Genomic DNA, 21712 nt, shown 5'->3' on the forward strand with positions numbered 1-21712 from the left:
CCTTAGGAAAGAAAGATCTGATCTCGGATATGATCCCATACTCTCAGGCCTCAGTACAGCCAAGGAATTTGACAGCTGGTTAGCTTTAACGAGATGCTTAAGCCATTGCCTTTCAGTAGAACATTTTAAAAAGTACTCCATTCGTTGGAAATCACCACATGCAACAAAATGTGCACACAAAGTGCATTTCTACACTGCCATGCTGTTAGTGAGGTGACTAACTTTGTTCTGTCTTTATACAGTTGTAGCTGAAATAAGGTGAAGTTCTATGCAAAAAATAAAAACAACAAACAAAAACCACAAAAAAGGAACTAGGTTTATTTCCAGATGAGCTCTTAACTAAAAATAAAATGAGAATTAAAATGAAGGAAAAAGATCATGCCAATAAATGATTAAGTTGACAATGGGACTTCAGCTTTCAATCATTTTTTTTCTGGTTTATAAAATTATTGAGCAAGTGTAGTGATTGTTACCCATACAATACAACGCACATCAAAGGAAGAAGACATAAAAAGGTAAAGGAAGAGTGGTCTTCCAAATCACAGCTTCTTGAGTTCCAAGGATTCACAAGTCTGTAACAGAGTGCAACAAAGCAATTTCTGGAATAGAAGTCTTCTGAGATTTCCATGAATTACTGGCATGTTTTAGAAGATACTTAGAGAAACAGAACCTTAGCTTGCATAAATTGCTTGAATTATCTTGTCTTCATCTTAACTGGGCTAATTTTTAAAGCCAGGCCAAGACATGACATCAATTAATCTTTGCTTGGGAACACAGCATCACGAGCCATGCTTCCTTTAGTGTAGCTCTTCATGTATTTGCCTGGTGTAAATAATACCTGACTCCATGTGGAGAATCAGCAGGGCTGTGTGGGAAGCATTGGTCAGCATGAATGAAGGGGCCTGACCTTGACCCTTGATGATTGGCTTGTAGGTTTTTTTTTTTTTTTTTTTTTTTTTTTTTTTAAATATATATGAACATATGATACAGAATACTTTTTTGCCTAGGGATTTTCCTTACTGCTTATACTCACTGGTAAACTGAAAACCACAGTATGCTAGCTTATTTCCCATAGAACATTAAGCCATTTTATGATAAATGGATGAAAAAAAAAAAAAAAATTGTTTTTCAAACCATAAAAAGGATCCAATGCTGCTGTTACATACAAGGGTACAAATCTGGAGTGAAACCACTTAGGTGAAGGGGTTAATTTGGGAGATGTGCAAACAGTGTGAGTGCAGAACTTAAGTTTTTGGTACAAAAAGGCTAGGCTTCATTTCTAGAGCATCAAGCATTTAAACGTTTTCAAAGAAATCAGTAAGCCTAATACTCCCATTGACAGCCTCACTGTGCTTGCATGGTCCTGTGGTAAAATTGAACCTGACATGTATAATCAATAGATATCAAGATGCTACAATCACAAAATAAACAAGAGAGTTAGGCGAAGTGGACTATGATAACAACAGAGAATAAATGGAAGGCTTACCCTTCAGCTGGGCTCACCACAAAACACCAGAAGGAGGGATCTCCAGACAAGATCCTTCCTGTCTGGTAGCCAGCTCTTAAATAGGTCTAGGAGGGGTGGAGCCTGGCTCCACCTCTTCCGGCAGCACAGGTGAATTGCCTTCACCTGTGCTCCTCTGGCTGACTCATTGCTTGCCTCAGGCGATCAATCAGAGGTTCAGGCCGTGACTCAGTAGTTCCCATACACTGACACCATATTACACCAGGAAGGACTGGCCTGGAAAAGGCACTAAAAAAAAGGGTATACCCATTGGTTTGTTTTCTAAAAGAATGCCATGTGTTTTTTTTTTTTTTTTTTTTTTGTTTTGGTTTTTTTTTGTTGTTTTTTTGTTTTTTCAAATGGTTCTCTTTTTTCATCAAAGATCAGGGTGAGCTATTACATGGAAAAAAAATCACATTGGAAACGATGTAAAACCTAAGGCTATATGTACATACAGTATGTTTAAAGTCTTCTATTTTTTATATTTTGAATGCCCTAAATTAATAAAAGACTAATTATGAAGCATTTTGCTTTTCACTCTTGAAATGATCATAGTAGCATTTTCTCTTTGGCTAAGTACTGATAGGGAACATTTGCCTTAAAATTATAAACTGCAATAGAGCTAATTTTATTGATTTTAGCTACAAAGTAACAGGAATGAGAAATTGCTGTTGTCAAATAAAGAGAAAAGAGAGGTTAACTGAACACCGTTTTTCTCCCTTGTGGTGGTGACAGAAGGCAAAAAGATAATCAAGATACCCTGAGGATTTTTAGGATATGAAAGCGGATGAAAAAATTGCAGTAAGATCCTGTACATCCAAAAGTATTTCCTTGTTATTTGTGCAATTCATGTATGATTTCCATAATTGCTTTGTATCTGAAACTAACTTGGTTAGAGTAATTTTGTTTAGTATCTTCAGTAACCTGCGTGAGCTTTACATGATATATATGGCTTATGAACAAGTAGGATATTTAATACTATGTTTATTTCTAAGGCTGTGGCTAGCCTTGCTGTACTATGTCTGTCCTAACTCTCAACAACTTAAGAAACAATTCTGCCACTGCTGCTGAAATTGTACCAAACGTGGTACAATTGGAATAGAAACAGAACCCAATTTTGACGCATGAATTTCTAGAGTTTGGCTCTTGTTCTTAATCCCAAGCTGTCATTTTACATGATCTCAGTATCTGGTCCTAAGCAATTATTCCAGTTTTCTTTTTAAAATGCTCTGAAGGTCATTATTTTATCATTTCAGCTGCACTTTTAAAAGTATTGTCTGCACAGTACAATTTAGTGTGCAGAATTTTCAGTTTGTCCTTGAAAAACTACCTCATGTCTCCTTTATGTTTTCTCTTGACATGGACAAAGAAATTACAAATATCAATTTGATTATTTACTTTACACATTTTCAGACAGGTATCTACTTGAATATTTTCTTGTACCACCAGTAATCTGAGTACATTCAAAACCATAACAGCTGAGAATCAGTTTCACTTTATTAAAATGTATTTTAGAAAGCATATAGTTTTAAGGAGTAAATTTTTCAGAAGCACTACTTGGGATCAACTTGGGATCATGTCCTGAAGCCATGCATAAACGTATTCATAAACCAAAAGCATCACTGCACCACCTGGAAGAAAATATAATAATTTACTATGCATAAAATTGAGCACTTTCAAGTTTTCTCAGAGTATTTAAAGTATGTAATGTGAGACAGAATATGGCAAAGCCTTATTTAAAAAATAGGTAATTCTAGCAATTTCCTAATCATGAAAAATTCACCAATTATTGGACCATATGTATTTTACTTGATGTTAGACCATAAAATTGATGTGAAAAGGTTGCACATTAAATTAAGCTCGTCTACAGTGCACTTCTGATATTTTTGTAATATTTTTGCAAGATTAATTTGTGTTCATTCTTTTGCAAGTCATTGTTTTCATTATGAATGTGTGAACATTTGTGTGCCTGTTTGGAGTTGGATTTGGCCATGAAAGAACAACTTAAATAATGGAATGACAAAAATACACAAAAGGTAAGATTCATGAAAGGTTTTCTACTGTTCATTTATCACATCTAAATTAGAAGACTGCAGTATTTAAATGATTATAGTCTTCCTGTGGCTTTACCTAACTATGAATTCACTGTTGAAGTGTTGATGAAGTGGTGTTATCTGCTAGCTAATGGTTAACAGTACAAAATCACACTTTAAGCTCAATAAACAAGTGAAGCCAGACTTAAGCCCTGATGTTGCTGTATCAGCTGAAGTAGGAAACATTTCAGAAGGTGTATATATAACTAAACATACAGAAAGAAGCTGCTAGTGGAATCCAAGATGCGAAATAGAACCAGGTTAAGGACTGCAGTAGTGTGTTACAATGTACTATTTGCAGGTGCCAGCACAGGGGCACAAACATTTTTCTTCCTTTGCCTTTTGCCTGTTGGCTCTTTGAGCAGGCTGCAGAGGCACTTCTAACAAACAAGTGCTGCTGAACTGGTCTAACCTTTGCATATGGATGGATAGGCTCAAACAACTAGGAACACAGAGATACCATGTGAATTTTCTCAGTTATTTATCCTTATGAACAAAACCAGACTTGAAATCTGTGAACAATAACTCCCAGAGAGCTAGACAGAGCAGAAATTTGCAACAGTTTGACCAACAAACAAATCATAAACACAATGTCTTGAAGATGTGATTTGAGCTCCAATCAGGGCTAATTCCAGCTCTTATACTGTGTGATGTTTGTGTATCTCTTCCTGAAAGTTTTCACATGTTGAAAGAAGGAATTACCTTTCCAGTCACAATAAAGATTATGTCATTGTTTCATCAAAAATCCAAATCCTCTTACTAGTTAATGAGAATAAAAGGTGTTTAAAATGAAGTGCACACTTAACTGATTTGCTGGACCTGAGGCAGAGTGCATTGTCACTTGTAAGATGAAAAGTTTAATTCCAAAGTCAGCTATACTAAAGTGTACTGGGGAAGTGAAGCCCTGTTGGCTCCTTGTCCTGTATGTAATTTAGTATCTGAGGGAAAAGGCTTTCAGCTGCAGTTATGCTTAGCTGCCTTTTTTTCTCCTCCCCATCTTCTTCCTTTGTCCTGCACCATAACCAGGCATGGTCTTGTACTTAGTCAGAAGGATTGGATATACAAACATATACAGACAAACCTAATGCCTCCTTTGTTCTGCAGAGCAGACCTGCACCTACTTTCTTTTAACCATGTGTGCTCTAGCCTATTAAACCACCTTGCAGAATTGGAACTACGATTTCATGTGAGCAGGATACTATTCAAACTGGGGCTTCTGCTCCTTTTTACACAGGCTGCCTCTGTGGGCTGACAAAGTCTAAAGGCCTGTTGCTTTGCTTTCATCATTGATCAAAAGCAGTTTGAGAACAACAGTCTAGAAGTTGAAGAAGATCATAGAATCACAGAATCATAGAATCAGGGCTAGATTGGGCTGGATTGAAAAGGACCACAATGATCATAAGGTTTCAACCCCCCTGCTATGTGCAGGGTCGTCTAGCACTGTGCCTTTGCATGTGGAGCAACAGCTAGTGAGAAAGGTCAATCAACAACCTACTCTGAAGCTATCTATGTCCTCTTGGTCTTCCAATATCCTGCAAATCTCCTCTTAGCCCATATTATTGGCTCTTAGGAATACATTCCTTACAGACCCAGCAGAGCGTAAGAAGCAGAAAGTAAATGGAATGTGATATGTTTGGGCTCAACTAGCTGAGAGCATTTATGCTGGAAAGACTCTAACCTGTGTTTTAAGGGGACATTACAGAATCGGTACAAAATCACATCAGAGGAAATACAGTAAGCTTTAAGAAACACTTCAAAAGCTTTTATAGTTCTGGTATTTGCAAAGATGCACTCTGGCTTATTCACAAATAAAGTAATTTCACCAACTAGTTACTTGGAACTGTGATCACCTCATCTGTCTAAAATTTTTTAGATATTTTAGCCAAATTTTTCTGTGATGTTATTAGATGATATTATCCAAAGGTATAATTCAAAGATGGTACAGTATCTCATTTAGTTGTTTGACACTCACTAAATTTTTTCAAGAAATTGAAAAAGAGGAAGACGAAAGAAGAACGAAAACAACAGAGAAATGAGAAAGGAAAAACTACCTGGACCAAGCCTCATGATCTTGGGAATCAAGCCTTTGTACAGAGCCAGAAATCTGCAACAGAAGAAAAACAAACAAAGAATTTCAAACAATATTCTTGCTGTAAAAGAAGAATGGAATTTTAGCATGTGTTTGTTAAAATGCTGGCAGAGCACTTAGAAGCAATTATTTGAAATTACACATGTTCAATAGCAGGCAGTATCTGGATTTTAACATTTTACAGAGGCAGATTAGATGAAGAGAAAAAGTTAATCAATGTTCAGTCACAAAAGCTATGTTGTGAGTGCAGCCAATCAAAAATATGACTTTAATCAGTGAGATGGTTTTACTTTCAAGACAAGTCTGTTAACAACAGCTGCATACATGGACAAAATGACTGCTATAATTGAATATCAAAGCTACAACTTACTCCTCACTTGAGAAATATTTTAAAAAGTTGGAAAATGTTACTGCCACAAAGATATGTCCCTAATTTAATTATTTCAGCAGCCATTTTACAAGTAGAGTTAAATTGTGAAATACTGTGTTTTCCAGTGATACTTTATTTTTTACAAAATAAAGAGTTGAAAAAATTACACAGGAGATATACAAAGCATTTATTTGTGGACCATAAATTTTGACCAGTAAGCCTTCTGTAAAAGTTAATGTGAAATAGGAAGACGTTTCCTTTAATTCTAAAATACATTTTTGAAGCGTAACATTGTGTTCTTTTGATATGTGAGTTCACGGTGGCTTCATGTCCTTGTGAAATCTGAAATATAACAACATGGCTTTATGGACCCATATGAACTAAAACAGAGGTCTGGACATTTATTAAAATAAGAATGTTTTACCCTTCCTCTTTATAGACTGTTGCCATAGTTTTAAGACAGGTTCTGTACTTGATCTCTCCAGGAACTGGCTGTGGTCCTTGAATCCTACTTTTTGCAACATCAAAAGGAATGTTAATAATTGAAGCTATTGTTCCTGAGACTAGCCCAATTCCAAATTTCCTCAAAAACTCCAAATTTGGATCCTGGAAAAAAAAAAAAAGAGAGAGAGAGAGAGAGAAAGAAGGAATAAGAAAGGAAGGGAAACGGAAGGACCTATGCAGGTTAAGCACTATAAAGTAATATGCATTTAATCAGAAAACTCACACAACACAACACACTCATGTTATTTTAGCGGAACACATTAGGATTTCCTATGCTGGAACTTGTTTTCTTGACAATCCTATTGGCTATGTTTTTACACATGGTCTAAATTGCTGAAGTACACATTTCCTCACACAGGATTTATAAACACAGTTCATAAAGAAAGACTGGTATGGCATATGGGGATGATTTGTATAATTGGGCTTCACAATGTACTTAGTATTACTGTATCAAAACAGGAGAAATCCAAGCACACTATTAGCTAATTGGCCAGAATATTTTACAAATGACAGCAACTTCCACCATGAAGCCTACTAAAATGCTCATTTGTGTGTTGGACCCCCAAATGCTAAATTAAATAAAGGCTAATCTCAGTCTGCTGCCATTCCCCTCCAGGTTTTTTACATTTATTTTCACATGCAGCTGATCCACTGTACTGAGAAGTGCTAGCTTCCTGCTATTAACAATCCAGCTCGGTGCAACGGCAAGGGAGCCTCCACGTTCTGTGCATTATAAGCAGTGGTAACTCACTCAGCTAATTGGCTGAAGAATTCACAACAGATTGCTTCTGAACCCTACTTTATGCTCAGAGTGCAAGTTAGAAGCAGGTCAGAAGTGCATCTAAAGTTTTTTGCTCTCTCTAGGTTCATGATCTGACTGGGTTTTATTTGATCATTTAGGAAGACCTCCTACCTTGCCATTTTCTATGACATCTGAGAATTCAGATCTATCTGGGAGTCATAGTCTCTTGAAGCAAGCCTAATTCTACTTTTACAAGTAGTAGAAGTCAAGGGAAACATCCACCAGTGCCTTTCCTATGCACGTGATTCTTTTGCTACTGATGTTCCAAAACAAGGACACTGTACTGTATCAAACTCCATACGTGCAGTTCTATTTTTTCCTTAAGTCACTTCAGTTATAGAAAACCATCAGTAAAATAATAGATGATTTTGCCACGTATTAATTTTGCAATTAAATATACAATTTTTAATTTTATTTGTATTTTGTATTTTTATATGTATATTTTTATTATATACTATATATTATATATATATTTTGCAAAATATTTATTTTGCAAAATAAATATATAACATAAAAAATATGACAAAAAAATAAAATGCAAAATATATATTTAAAAATATATATTAAATATTATATATATAATATAAATATAAATATACTATATATTTATATTTTTATTATATTTTATATGTATTTAACATATCACCTTCTGCAAAATTATTTGTATTAATTTTGTATATTTCTGCAAAATATACAATAAAGTATATTAGAAGTCTTTTGTTTGCTAAATCTGTACATTTGTAAGTGAAAACAAGAACAATGAAGGTTTCCTTTCCAGACGTTATATATACGTTAAAATCTGCACAGTATGCATTGGTGGAAGTTCATACAGTTGTTTGGATATCAAAATCAGCACAGCATTTTATTACTTGCAGAAAAACTCAACACTTTGATTTTACAAAACATGAAGAGTACTGATAATACATTTCAAAATTTAGAATAGCTAATACCCATTTCTTTCTACACAACAAATTGTACTTACTAGTAAAAAAATTAGCAGAAGACCTCTGTTTGTTCTGTACATACTGTCACTGGTTTAAATGGAAATAAAATGAAGCCTATTTTTCTGGCACCAGGGAAGAAAAAGAACCCCTTGGAAATCCAGGCACAGCAGCCCCTTTATAACAAGGTGCCCATCCCACAGCCATATGATCACATCTGTACCTGGGAACTGAGCTAACTCCTCAGGCCAGCCTGCAAGGAGGTGGATACACTACTGATTTGACATTTCACAGTCTGGAATGATCTAAAATACCCCTTTCAAGTGTTAGAACAATTTTTCTGTAGTACTAAGCACACTGGGTTATACTCTGGGCTAAGCAATACATATCAGGCAAAAGTATTTACTTCTTAAACAGTGAATTTCAAGCCTTGCTGCTTATATTTGAATGATTGCTCATTTTCATGTTTTGGTGAATTCTTGATGTCAGTGTTGCGTGCTTTGAAACTGGCAGTGCAACAGAGTACTGTATATGCAGGAGAATCCCACTAGGCAGCTTCTTTTGAAATGTAACATTGCACCAACATAACTGAAGGGAAATTAAAACTGCTTCATTTCTATTTCAGTATTTGTGACATTAAGAATGTTGGAAGGCAGCATTTTGCTTATTCATAAAACTGGATTATAACTAAATTTGCTACAACATACACTAACTTTGCTCTGTAACTTCAGTTTTTATTACGTACTTTATGAGAAATGTTTTTCTGTGGTATTCATCACTGCAATACGCAAGTCATTTAATTAATACAATGGATTAAACATTAATTTAAAATAACTAAGAAGTTTTTTTCTAAAAGCACAGAGTAGTTTCTTTTTAATGTGCTACTACTTCTACATATAAAAAAAGAGATTTCCAAATACAACTCAGGCTTCTGCCTACAAAATTTATATGGACAAAAGAACATTGGTTATCTCTCACGCATGTGCAAGCTGGTGCTAACACAAAACACTTTTTTCTTACAGTGAAATCCAACCTTTTCTACTCAATGGACAATGCCAAAATATTCCTATCAGCCTCAGACCCCACGGAAAGACACATGAGGTAATGCATCTGCCAAGTGCTAATGCTGGAACTGGTTACCAGAGAAAATTATGATCATGCTATTGTCACTAACTTCATACATTTCACTGATTGCATATTACATATTTTATATTTGGTACATTAGAGAAAAAGATTCTGACGATCTCCCATTGCTTTTGTAAATGGCATAGCTGAGGAAGAAAAATGACTTTTTAAGCAAAAATAACTTTTCTGTAACATGAGCAAAAATGTGAATTAGAGCAGAAACATGATTTTATATGGTGCCATACCACAGTATAATGTACCTCATGGAAGTTAACAGTTTTCTTATTCATAACACAATAACTTTGTTGTGGTTAGAAATGTAAACTTTGATCCTCTTATCTTTTTAGCACGTCCTTCATGATCACATCTCCTATACACATGAGCTCCTGCCATGTGAGCATAAACAGAGAAAAGTAGGTAATACTAACAAATGCATCCCATGCTGAGTATCCATACATTCTTTGGGAGAAAAAACAATTGAGATATTGCATTTCTGCTTGTTATACTTCATTACTATTATAATATTGTGAACAAAATGGAGACTCCGTAACTTCCACCTAGATCAGATGCTGCTTAATTCCTTCTTCTAAATACTGTAATTTCTAGTAACAAGCATTCTAACTCTGAATCTAGCACATATATACCCAAGTACAATATTGTTCCCCACTGGAGACACTTCACTTATCAGTTTCAGAATCCAAAATCCCAGGCTCTCCTATAACTACTCTTTATTCACATGCTTATTAGCTAGGTACTTGTCAAAACTATCTGTTTAAATCTTTAGTATAAGTCAAAAGTTCCATACTATCTTAATCTGTACTCAAGGAAGGTCGCTAAAATCCATAAGCAGCATAGATATTAATCCAACAGTGATATAACTATTTGGTAAAGCCATATATGCTTGGAATTCAGTTAATTTAAGTCACTGATAAGACGTTGTGAATCCAAGTGCATAACTGATGGAGAACATGTGAAGAGAGAGCATCAGAAGGTTGATCTCTGGCTCCCTACCAGAAAAACTGAAAATTAATTTTAGAATAAATAATATGGTACTACTCACCATAGCAGATACATGTGTATTGATTTAGATGCTTATCTCAGATGCAATTCAATGAATGAAAGGTGGAATACTACACTCAGTATAAAAAGTGAAGAGTGTAAGTATTTTCAAAGGAACAGCTCAAAGTATATAAGGTAGATGGTAGAGACAGATAGTGTGCACATACATGGTAGCATGCATAAAAGTGTGAAATAACTGCTAGAAGTAAGTACATCTGCTCAACTTGACATAATAGGTCAGTGGAGAAGCAATGAACAGAACTGAGAGGCTTTGCACTTTAGGCTGCACATCCATCTCCCTGTGTATAAAAAGGAAGACTTTAAAAGACAGAAGTCTGTGATTTGGCCAGAGGCCTTATCTGGGCTATATTTATTATTATCAAGTGTGTGGCAGCGTAACAGACCATGGTATTGCATAGACTGAGTCTCAGAGGAGAGCTGGGAAGAAATGTTGTCATACTCCACTAGCAGGGAGGGAGGAGCTGGTACCGGTGTGTTCAGGTAGTTTGGAGGCACACAAACTCTGGGCAGAAATCAGCAGAAATGAAGAGAATTTAATGTAGATTCACTGCAAGGCTCCAGAGAGTGTGAAAATGAGAAGTGAAAACTAGTCTTGTCAGTGTTGTGGTAATATCATGCTGTGATTCTTTAAAGAATAGTCATAATTTTTGTTTGCAACTTACTCAACACTTGACCACAGTTTTACAAACAGCTTCATGTTCTTATTTACCCTGAACTTCTGAACATCTTGTGCACTTACATAGTAAACTCCTTACTGTAAACTATAGCTTGCTGTCTGATTAGTATAATCATGTTCTGATTTTTGTCAAGATGCATAGGAAATGCTCAACAACAACAACAAACATAATCGTGAGAGGCATTCCAAAACACGCAGTCACAGCTGCATTTTGTTTGAATTAAATGTGCCTCTTCACACTGGTATTATCTTTGATTCCTCCTTGAGAGCAATCTCATTGTAGCAGACATTTATTTAAGTTTTTAAAATCCATCTGTCAGATGGCCAACAGCATAATAAATGAATGACAGCTACTAGGATAAGTGTCCTGGCTATGCTCCAGAGTGAGATGACTGTCTGCTGTAAAATGCAGGCATTTTCAAACAGTTTGCAACCCTATCAGTGATCTTTCTTTTCCCCCTCACAATAGAATTTCCTGATACAACTATTAATCTTTAGTTACAGATTATTACCTATTATCTACTCTTCTGCCATAATCTTTCAGACCTCTCAGGCAAAGCTGGGACTCCTCTCCACTTAGTTCTAAAACAAACAACTGCACCAAAGAATTTTTGATATAAATAAATAAATAGTTAAAATCCAGGAGATGATAAAAATATGGTCACTGAATACAAGATACACAGAATTCTGGAAGTTCTGTACAGTCCCCAGGAGAAGAGGCAGACTGATCCGTACTTGTTCCTCTCAACAAATGTTACATTGCTGTAGATTACTGTCAGACCATTGAAAGTAGAACACCAAAGAGACAGAAGAAACTCAACTCTTTTGTCTCCTCACAAACTCTTTCTTTATCGACTGTATCTTTGCATCACCTTCTGCAATCGTCCCATACCAGTGATGTTCTGTTTACCCAAAAGAGAGTACTTAATATTCCTGTCATTCAATATTTAGTGCTTGATGTTACACTTCCTAGGGAACAAATACCTGGAAGACTATCAACTACACTTCTAAAAACAGAATCAGTCAGCCAATTTCACATGAACCTTCTTTTGTAATCCCAATCAGCTCTACCACATAGAGTAAGTCTACACAGATCATCAGATTGTTCATGATCTGTTGGGGTTACAAGCAGGTCACATCTTCAAGGCATCATTTAGACATCAACTATGAGTCCCTTCAAATTCCTTGAAGCAGAAACTGACACTCTGGAATGGACATCTTTTTGTGTACCCCCCGCATCCATCTGTTATCCATCATCAGCTTCAGTTACACAATTAGTTATGAAACAGGAAAAAAAAAAAAAAAAAAAGAGTAGCACCATAAATATTAGAACTAAAAAAGGCTGATGTCCTATGAATTCTTGTCTTGTGGCTGACTGATTGTGTATCTAGAAAGGCGCAGACTCAGACAAAGATTTACATGGTCTTTGTTTCCTATAAAGTTCGGTCTTTAACCAAGCACAAGCTCCCACTGACAATTTCCCTTAGCTGGGATGCTTGTAGGATCTCTCCTCCTGTTACATGACCATTTATATGTCTTGTAAGAACTTAGCTACAAGCGTGCCTCTACAGGAATACCACAGACCAGGAGAAGGTAAGATAGCAAAGGACACTCCCCCTATGATACAACATGTGGTGACGATGGCCAGGGAAGAAGCCCTTAAACAACACTGGTCAACATTTCAACAGCCTCAGGACACCTTAGCTGGAGAGCCATGATCAGTGGATGGCTTGTGACATTTTGCTGGGTACAGCACTGCAATTTTGTTTAGCTGATAGGACATCCTGAAACTTGAGATTGCACAGTATCTCCGAGGTTGTTCTGCCTTCCACTCTGATCCAGCCTTCTCCTAAATCACCTTGTTTCACTACTTATTCAACTGACTTGCACCATGTTCTCCTTGGACTCTGTTTCTACATATAACTTTTACACTGGGGTAGATCTGAAAACAACTGGAAATAAATCTGTTCTCTACAATCTTATTTATTTGCCAAACTGAATAGTCCATTTCCTTGCCTATAGGAATTTAGGGCCCTTTCTCTGGCAAAACAAGACTGCTCAGCTACTGCCCATTGCTCCCTTTTAACAGGAGGCAGCTGCAGCAGGCAGTGTCTGACTTGAAATGAGTTTTGCAGCTGGCTATGATTCAAAGGGAGCTTTCGCCAGGCACTGTTTTCATATTGTTAACAAATATGATAGCCACTTGGAGGTGGTAGTGAGCAATGGTTTTAATGAAACTAATGTTTGCCATCAAACCAAACTGTGATAAAGTAAAAAAAGCAAGAACTGCTGGAAGCCTATGAAGCATGCTATAAAGGCATGTGCCATAAAACTGAGACGATATAAATTTTCAGACTAATTTGATTGCTAGTGCAGATGCATAGCCGTTAATGCTCTATGGGTGATACATTAGCGGCAATTGAAACAAGACTAGCTTATTCCATGTTCAGTAAACTGAGCATGAGGTTGGCTGTAAATGGTCTGTTTAACAGAATAGACTGAACATATGAAAAATTATTCATTATGAACATTTACAACCCACACGTCATTTATATCATTTGACCACTCAACATAAAAAGTTTATTGTTTTTGGCAAAATAAGCTGCAAACATCCTTAATTGGGATGCAAATTTAATGCACAGTTTAGCACTGTTGACAGCTAAAAGGCTCATATGGACATTTCCATACATTTTTCCACTTATGCTACAGAAGGTGAAAAGCAAATACATAGTCAAGAGCCAGAATTATTTCAAGTGTAGTATTCTTATTTCACAGTTTTAAATGCTTGTCAATATCACAAGACTGACTTACAAGATTTTATGTGAAAAGCACAAAGTGAACAAATTAGGTTTTATAATGAAATCAAATGTGAGAAAACATGAAAAGCTACAACTAATTTTTCAGACTAACTGCCTAATAGCTTCTATCAAATTTATTGTATGGGTTTGATAACTCAGCCTCTACTACTTGCCTATTGACAGAAAATATTTAGAAAATACTTATATTTGATATATAGATTAATATATATATTTATATTTAAAATATAAATAAATAAATAAATATAAATAACATATAGAAAATGTTTAGAAAATATTTATCATGACATATTATTGAATGCTGATATTTTCCAATCACTGAAGCAAAGTTCAATTTGTATAAACATATTTGACATACTGTTGGCTAGCACAAGCAAGATGAGGCCTGACCTACACCTGGTTAAACTCAGGGTAAGACTTGAATCAATTTTAACGGGAGGTTGATCAGAATTATTGGCTACATCTGTATGTACAGAACTGTCTATGGCATGGCTGCCAGCTGGCCTACAGTGTCCTATTAACTTCATTATTGCTACTAAGAGCTATCATCATCTAAATCAGAGATCATGCAGGGTCTGCCTATTAAACTCCTTGCGTGCACAAACTCCCAAGCCATATCCAGGAACAGTGCTAGCTGTCTTGGGCCAGGGCATGCTGAGCAGCACACACAACTGAGTTTCAGTGATACTGCTTGATTTACTAGCTGAGATGTAGCCACTGCAAGCCACTGTACAAGCCACTTCACAACTGTTACGCACAATAAAAACCTCTCCACTTGTAATTAATACATTCTTGTTGTACAAAGATCACAGATAGCATACACAGGACACCTGTGTCACCAGGTGACACCACTGAAGTAATTTCTCTTTCACTGTCTGTATTTATTTAAATTTATGTTCTAGACGATAACAATTCTCTTCGTCATACAGAATCTATACAAAGAGCTAATTTCTCACAGGTCATAAAGCTCTGAATCTTTCTAATCATCTGCTATACATACATATTTAAATTGAAATGCTGGAAAAGCATGCTTATGCTGAATACTATTACTAATCTTCCATCACTATGCGGGTAAAGTACAGCATTTCCATAGAAGTTGTGCATAAGTTTCTGTCCTTACATGCATGTGGTTCTGAGTATTCCCCATAGTAACTACAATTTTCCATCTTTTCATCAGATTAAATGTTTTTACTCCTATCTTTGCATCAAGCTACCCTTGTGTCTTGAGTTTTTAGAATGTATGATTAAAGTACATTGCAGTGTATGCTTAAATACACTAAAATAAACTTGTAGAAACTTGTGGGTTAGCTGCTCTTTAACAATTCAATTTACTGTAATGATCTGCAAATAAGAAGTGGAGCTTTACTCCATTTATATGGTCTTGCCAACAAAAATACCAGGCTACTCAGAAGTGCAGAAAAAAAGAGGTGTTGCTTCATATGGGAATAGAAACTGATCCCTTTTGATGTAAATTGCAGCTTCTTATATGAATATCCCTACATATTACACCTGTGACTGTTTAACTGTCATCATCTAAAAATCACATTAGTGAAAACACACTTCAGTAAGTAATGCACTGGAGTCATTAATAAACCATTAGTTGTGGTTCACACAGCCATTTAGAAAGTTTCCAGTATTAGTACATTTTCATTCATAAAATTTCCTTTTGTTATAAAGGGAAATGCCTACTTTATATAAAATCATATGAGACAACTGACTAAAATTTCTTCAAGGACAATTACAGCTTTATTCTTTTTCTCAGCTTGCTCATAGGTTATTCTACATAAAGTCTCTTAACCGTGTAAGTCCTGTTCTGGGCTGGTTCCCTCCCACGTGGGTAAATCTCTCCTGTCATCTTTAAAGATTAGGTTGAACTGCCTTCAGTAAACAGATCTGTATATGGTCAGGATACCTCCATAGTGCAGCCCTATCTGCTCATCAAGCTTGACACCTTGCTTTGTGAGTACTTAGAAATTTTCTAGAAACTGGTGTCTCTTTCCTAGTCCAGCTTACCACAAACAAGCAAACAAACAAAACAATAGCAATGCACATACATATCTAGCATAGCATAACATACTTGCATACTGAGCATACTTGCACCTTGTTTCTGCCTTTTCACTTTGCTTTTGTGGTACAAAGAAATATTCATAAAATTGTGATTTCAAACATGATTATTTTGTTTATACTCAGCTTTTCTTCAAAAGGCAGAACCTTAACTTGGTTCACAAATTTTGTCATGAAAATGCTATAGCATTTTCTGCAAAACAGGGAGTTATGTTAATCAGCAGTTAGTCACAGTACAGCTTTGCACTGTAAAATACAACATTAATCAAATTGCCAAACCTCTTATCTGCTTGTCTACTCCATTGTATGAGAAACTTACTTTATTGACCGGAAGAATGTTTTTCACATTGAAGTAGAATCCAAAGTAAACCATGTTAAAAACTCCGTGACGGCCCAGTGTTGCAGTAAGACCTTTGTTGAGTCCATGGAGGCCCAAACCATCAGTTCTGATGATCTGCTGAGCTTGAACAAAGCTAGATGGTTGCTTCACAAGTTAAGTAAAGGAAGGAAGAGATCATCTTTAGAAAAAGAAAACAATAACCTCTGCCTCATTTCAATCCCGTTGACAAACACAGAGTTGCCAGCTCTTGTCATTTTATCTTAAGTATTGCCTTTTTTTTTCATTACAAGAAATATTACTCATTTTTCTGATAGCAGAAAAAAAGATGAAAACATCCCTAAAGGAAAGAAAGCAATCTTAAAATCATCATTTCAAATGTTAGCTGAATTATATAGAGAAACTCATGGCATCAGATATGTGAATTTGGCAACAGTTTGCTTTTTTTTTTTTACATCACAGTGTATGCTGTTAAGATTATGACAGATGAAACCCTTGCACAACTAGAGTATACAACAATAATTCTGGACAATTAGAAGATTAGAAAAAAAGCTTCTAAAGTAAAACCAGTGGCACAGGGGCATGCTCTACAAGGCAGTGATGAAAGAACAGAATTGGAAGAGGAAATAAGTTGAGCCATTATGGATAGGATAGCAAGTTGTTGGGAGCCATAGATTGGAGCAGCAAAGGACAATATAAATATCTGTTTGTTCAACTGTGTTGAACAGTTTGGCAGTTCCAGATTCAGTGTTAGAAATAGAGTTGGAGGATGACAAAAGGCATATATGCTATCTCGGAATGTTTAATTTTAAAACACTGACTTTTGAAGGAGTTACTGAGCACACAGAACTTTTTAAAATTAGATCACACATTAAATGATTTTCTGTCATAGAGCAGGCAACTAACTTTAATATTGTAGTAATGAAACTCTAGAAAAGAAGGCACAAATTCTTTTTTCTCATAAGCATCCAACTGGAAATCCTGTTTTGCACTCCTGATGAATAACTTGAGGTAAAAGGTGTAGGTAGACTTTGAAAATCACAGCACTCACTTATATTCCAAGGTATAGATTTAGAAAATTGACTTTAGAAATTCTGTTTTGAAAATAATGTCCAAAAGGCATAGAAATCCTCTTAGCCCCTCCTACCTAATAAAAGCCAGAAAGGACAAAACTTCCTCAGGATCCACTTATACAACGAGTTCCACAGACACTATCTGCCTAAGCACACATTTGATCTGTACCACAATATACTGTGATACTACTGATGATACTTCTGAAGTATTAGATCTCTTTTTAGCAGAATTATGGAAAAGCTCCTCTCAAAAAACTGTTGTTGTGAGTTTGGTTTTTCCAAAGCATAAAACCAGCTCTATCAAATATTTAATTATAAGGGAAAAGATGACTTCCACTAAGCTGCTCAAACATGAAAATATGGAGAAATTCTGACTACAGCACTGTGAACGTTGCTAATTTCAATGTGCTTACTTACTTATTGCCTTCTCATTTCAAAATATCACTGTAGTAGATCAACACCATCAGCCAAATTATTCCTGTTATAACTGACACAGTATATCACTGCTTATTCAGGTGACTGACAAATTTAGTCTTTAATACTAGGTTTCATTCTGTTTTTTCATATTTAGCAACCAATATTATCCTGCTAATGCTTTGAACACATTTTACTAAGTTTATTTTCCTAACTACTACCAGGATTCAAATCAGAATCTATTAAAAAAATGTAGATTCCCAATATGGAATGTAGTCCACATACTTGCAATAGCATCTTTTCTCATGCACAAAGAATGAAGATTAGACTTTAAAAAAAAAAACACAAAAACAAACAAAAAATACTAGTTGTCTGGAATAAAGTCATTTAAGCTGAAGAAAGCAGCTTTCAATAGTAAGGTATTCCTTGGTCTTATACTGAATATAGATTTACTCCTGACTCACGAAGAATGCCTGACAGTTGCTGAACACCCGAGATGAGATTAATCAGTCCTGATGTCTATATCTGCAAACTCTACATCTACAGCTGAGCTACTCAAAAAGACTCATTTTTCAGTCCTTCAGCAATAAGAAGGGCTACCCTAGACATTTAAAATGTCGGCTGATCAAGACACAAAGTTCTAAATTCTATGCTGATGACAAAAGGACCTGAGGATAACTAACCTGGAGAAATGTGCTGTATAAACAACTAGCGTTTGATTCACTTCAGACAAATACTGACTTCTTGTACTTAATAGAGACTTGGACAGCATGATCTGAAGACTGTAATCTCATCTTAGAGCAGAAACTTGTAAAATCAAGTGAGAAGACTTTTATAATCACATCAGGATCTATACCCAGTGAGTTTTCCACGGCTACAGAGAAAAGACAAAAAGAGAAAGCCAAACAAACAAAATTGGGACTCTATCTAAACAAAAAAAAATTGCATTATTTTTACCTGTAGCAATCCAAATGACAATAGTGCCAATATGTGATTTATTGCAGCCTTCCTCTTTAAATCTATCAGCCCTAGAAAGATGATCTGGTACCACTGAATAATTCAACTGTCACTGTACTGTGTGAATATTTGTTTTGGGGGTGTGCAGGAGTCTGGGTGTGGGTGTATGTGTTCATGCTCTTCCTTGTTCCTTTAGACGAGATGTATTTATTATTTCAATACAATAGTCAAAGAAATATGTGACTTGCATTAGGTTTCATCATATAATATGAAAGCTACACAATGGGATAGGTACATACCTTACTTAAACCTTTTAGAAAAACAGTGCATGGTAATGAAGTGAGTGTACCATTACCCTACACTCTGTAATAACATGCAAGAGCTTCTTCCAGTAGGCTTGAGTTTACATGCTTTGTATGGAATGTCCTTCAACATGTTTTTAATGAGAACTTGAGATTGTGGTACTGAAGCCACTAGTTTTTCTGATTTACAACAAATTCTAAAATTATAATCCCTTTTAAAATATATATTTAAAATGGATATCTGTGATTTAAGAACTTAAGACCCTTGGATTTTTTAATATCTGGGCAAATAGATACTTTCAATCCTATTTTAAGTGTAAATTAGGTACCTTCCTGAAATGGAAATCCTCCCATGCACTGCTTTCTCCTTGCAGTAACTCAACCCTTTTTTTTCTTGTGCAGTATGAGCTCTTTGTTTCAGCGGTTTTACTGCTCATAGTTAGAAAATGACTAGGCCAGAGACCCTGGGCAACCTGACATCTCTGGTATGCATTGAGAATGTAACAAAAATTTATCAAATGTTATAAAATTATTCTCTAGGAGAGTGCTTCTCTGAATGAATTACAGAGCCCATAACAGCTACTTTTAACATCAATAAATTCATCCAAGATTGTGAAATCTACCAGCTATATTTCAACATAAAAGACACCAGCTGGACCTGCCCAGCACATTGGACCTCAGTGTCTTATGCCAACTCTCTGTTCTCACTAGAGGTCTGGAGCCTGCCAGGGTAAATGTACATAAGAGTCTCAGATTTGTACTTCAGGATAACAATTCTTCACAGTGCTGTACTACTGGCTGCTGTGGGAGTAAAGAGGTTCACTGAATATCTGCAATGGAAATACTGACACAAAGGACAGTACTGTATGCATCTTGATGCAAATCTGACAACACAATTTAATGAATCTTTTATCTCATTTTTCCTTCTCCACTAGGCTTGTGGAAAAATCATTTGCATCAACCTAGTACAGTATAGATATTTTGGTCTAAACATGAACTTTCAAGTGCACGACACTTAATAAAACAAAACAAACAGTGGTGCAATTCTCATACCTCTGCGAAACTGTTTCGATTTGCCTGCAAGGTAACCTTTACTACTTCAAAAGGGTTGACCACAACTGCCTCTGTTAATCCAGATCCCAAGCCAGCAACTGCAAATGCCTAGGAAAGTTAAGTCAATCAGTATGTAAAAATCAAGTAGTAAAATATATTCAGATTATGAAACTGAATGAGAGAATACAATGAAATACTTCAGCTATGTCAGTGCTCTACTACTACAAAAAAAAATGCTAGACCTTGATTGGATGCTGACAGTACTTGAAGACAATCTGACAATAGCCATAAACCACATTCCAAAAAATGCAAAATAAAATGTCATAGCACTCTGTGGTATCGATTTATGATGAAAACATGGAAAAACAATGCCTTCCTATTATCTTTGGGTGGAGCCTAAGTAAAAATACAAATATAAATGCAGTCATGCAGCAAGGGAAAAAGCTAGAAGCGAGGTACTTAGTCAAACTGTGCAAGGAGAAGAAAAGTCCTCCTAAGCAAACATCCATCCTTGAAAAGGATGGGAATAAGTGGCACACATGGAAATGTCAGCATTCTTTCAAACGGTGAATTATTTTTGTCTACTTAGAAGCTGATGGTACATTACAGCCACAGAAATAGTGATATTTACTACATTGCTTTCCACCAGGAAACAGCAATTAGAAATACATGCTTTTTGGTAGTTTTTTTTTTTTTTTTTAAAGTTACAGAAAAATAATTTAAATATTCAAATCACTTAAGAAAAATCAGAGCGATCATTTAATTTTTGTGATCACTTTGCACTTTCATTGCCTCCATTTCTTGTCTCTGAACTTTTGAGTGACTGAAAAGAGTCCCAGTACCGTAATACAATACGTTGAGTATATCTGTCAAAATTTAAGGAAACCAGTGGTAAGGAAAAAACAATAGTGAGAAAAATAATTCATTCAATACAGAGGGTTTTGAGCCAGGATTCCAGGGAGCTCAAGAAAGAGAACGGTAAATTGGAAGGGTAGTGGCAGGCTTTATCCATAGTGCCTTTGCCTCCAGCCATACTACCATATTACCAACACACCAATTTTTCCAATGTAAGATAGAAACAGAAATCTATCTCTTTCACCGTCAACCAGCAAGAATATAATGCTATATATGATGCATTATATATATAATGCATCCCTCTTTTGACAGTCATTTTTATCTCAGAAAGAATTATGTGGAGGCACCTCTGGACATTCTGCATAGCTTTGGCCAGAATCTCTCTCAGTTGTTTTTTCTCTCTCTATCATGCCTACCTCAGAAGCAAAAATGCCTCTATGGTAATCAAAAATGCACCAAAAATGTGCAAGAACATTGGGATGGCTGATTGCTGTTTTACCTGCTGTATGAATTGGAGCGGCTTTTGGTCAGCAATGATGTGTTTGTTTTTTATGGGCAATTTTCTCAAGATTTTCCTGCAAATTTTAAGGCAGTTGGTATTAGGAATTTTTCACTACCCTAACCTATGTAGCATGTCCAGAAATATATCCGTTCTTT

At 35.7% G+C, this 21712-nt stretch overlaps 1 protein-coding gene across 1 annotated transcript in view; it reads right to left on the bottom strand.

The window, feature by feature from the left end:
* Positions 1 to 3067: 3067 nt before the first annotated feature.
* The window catches only part of SLC25A21 (solute carrier family 25 member 21), a gene marked incomplete at both ends in the record, with an annotated part of 229143 nt that continues 210498 nt past the window's right edge, over positions 3068 to 21712 (bottom strand). Inside the window, 5 exon segments of the mRNA XM_079537463.1 lie at positions 3068 to 3135; positions 5649 to 5701; positions 6481 to 6662; positions 16384 to 16548; positions 20201 to 20308. Of these exon segments, the coding sequence (XP_079393589.1) occupies positions 3068 to 3135; positions 5649 to 5701; positions 6481 to 6662; positions 16384 to 16548; positions 20201 to 20308 (576 nt within the window).

The sequence above is a fragment of the Tetrao urogallus genome, assembly GCF_951394365.1.
Source record: "Tetrao urogallus genome assembly, chromosome: 6".
In the NCBI taxonomy this organism is placed as follows: domain Eukaryota; kingdom Metazoa; phylum Chordata; class Aves; order Galliformes; family Phasianidae; genus Tetrao; species Tetrao urogallus.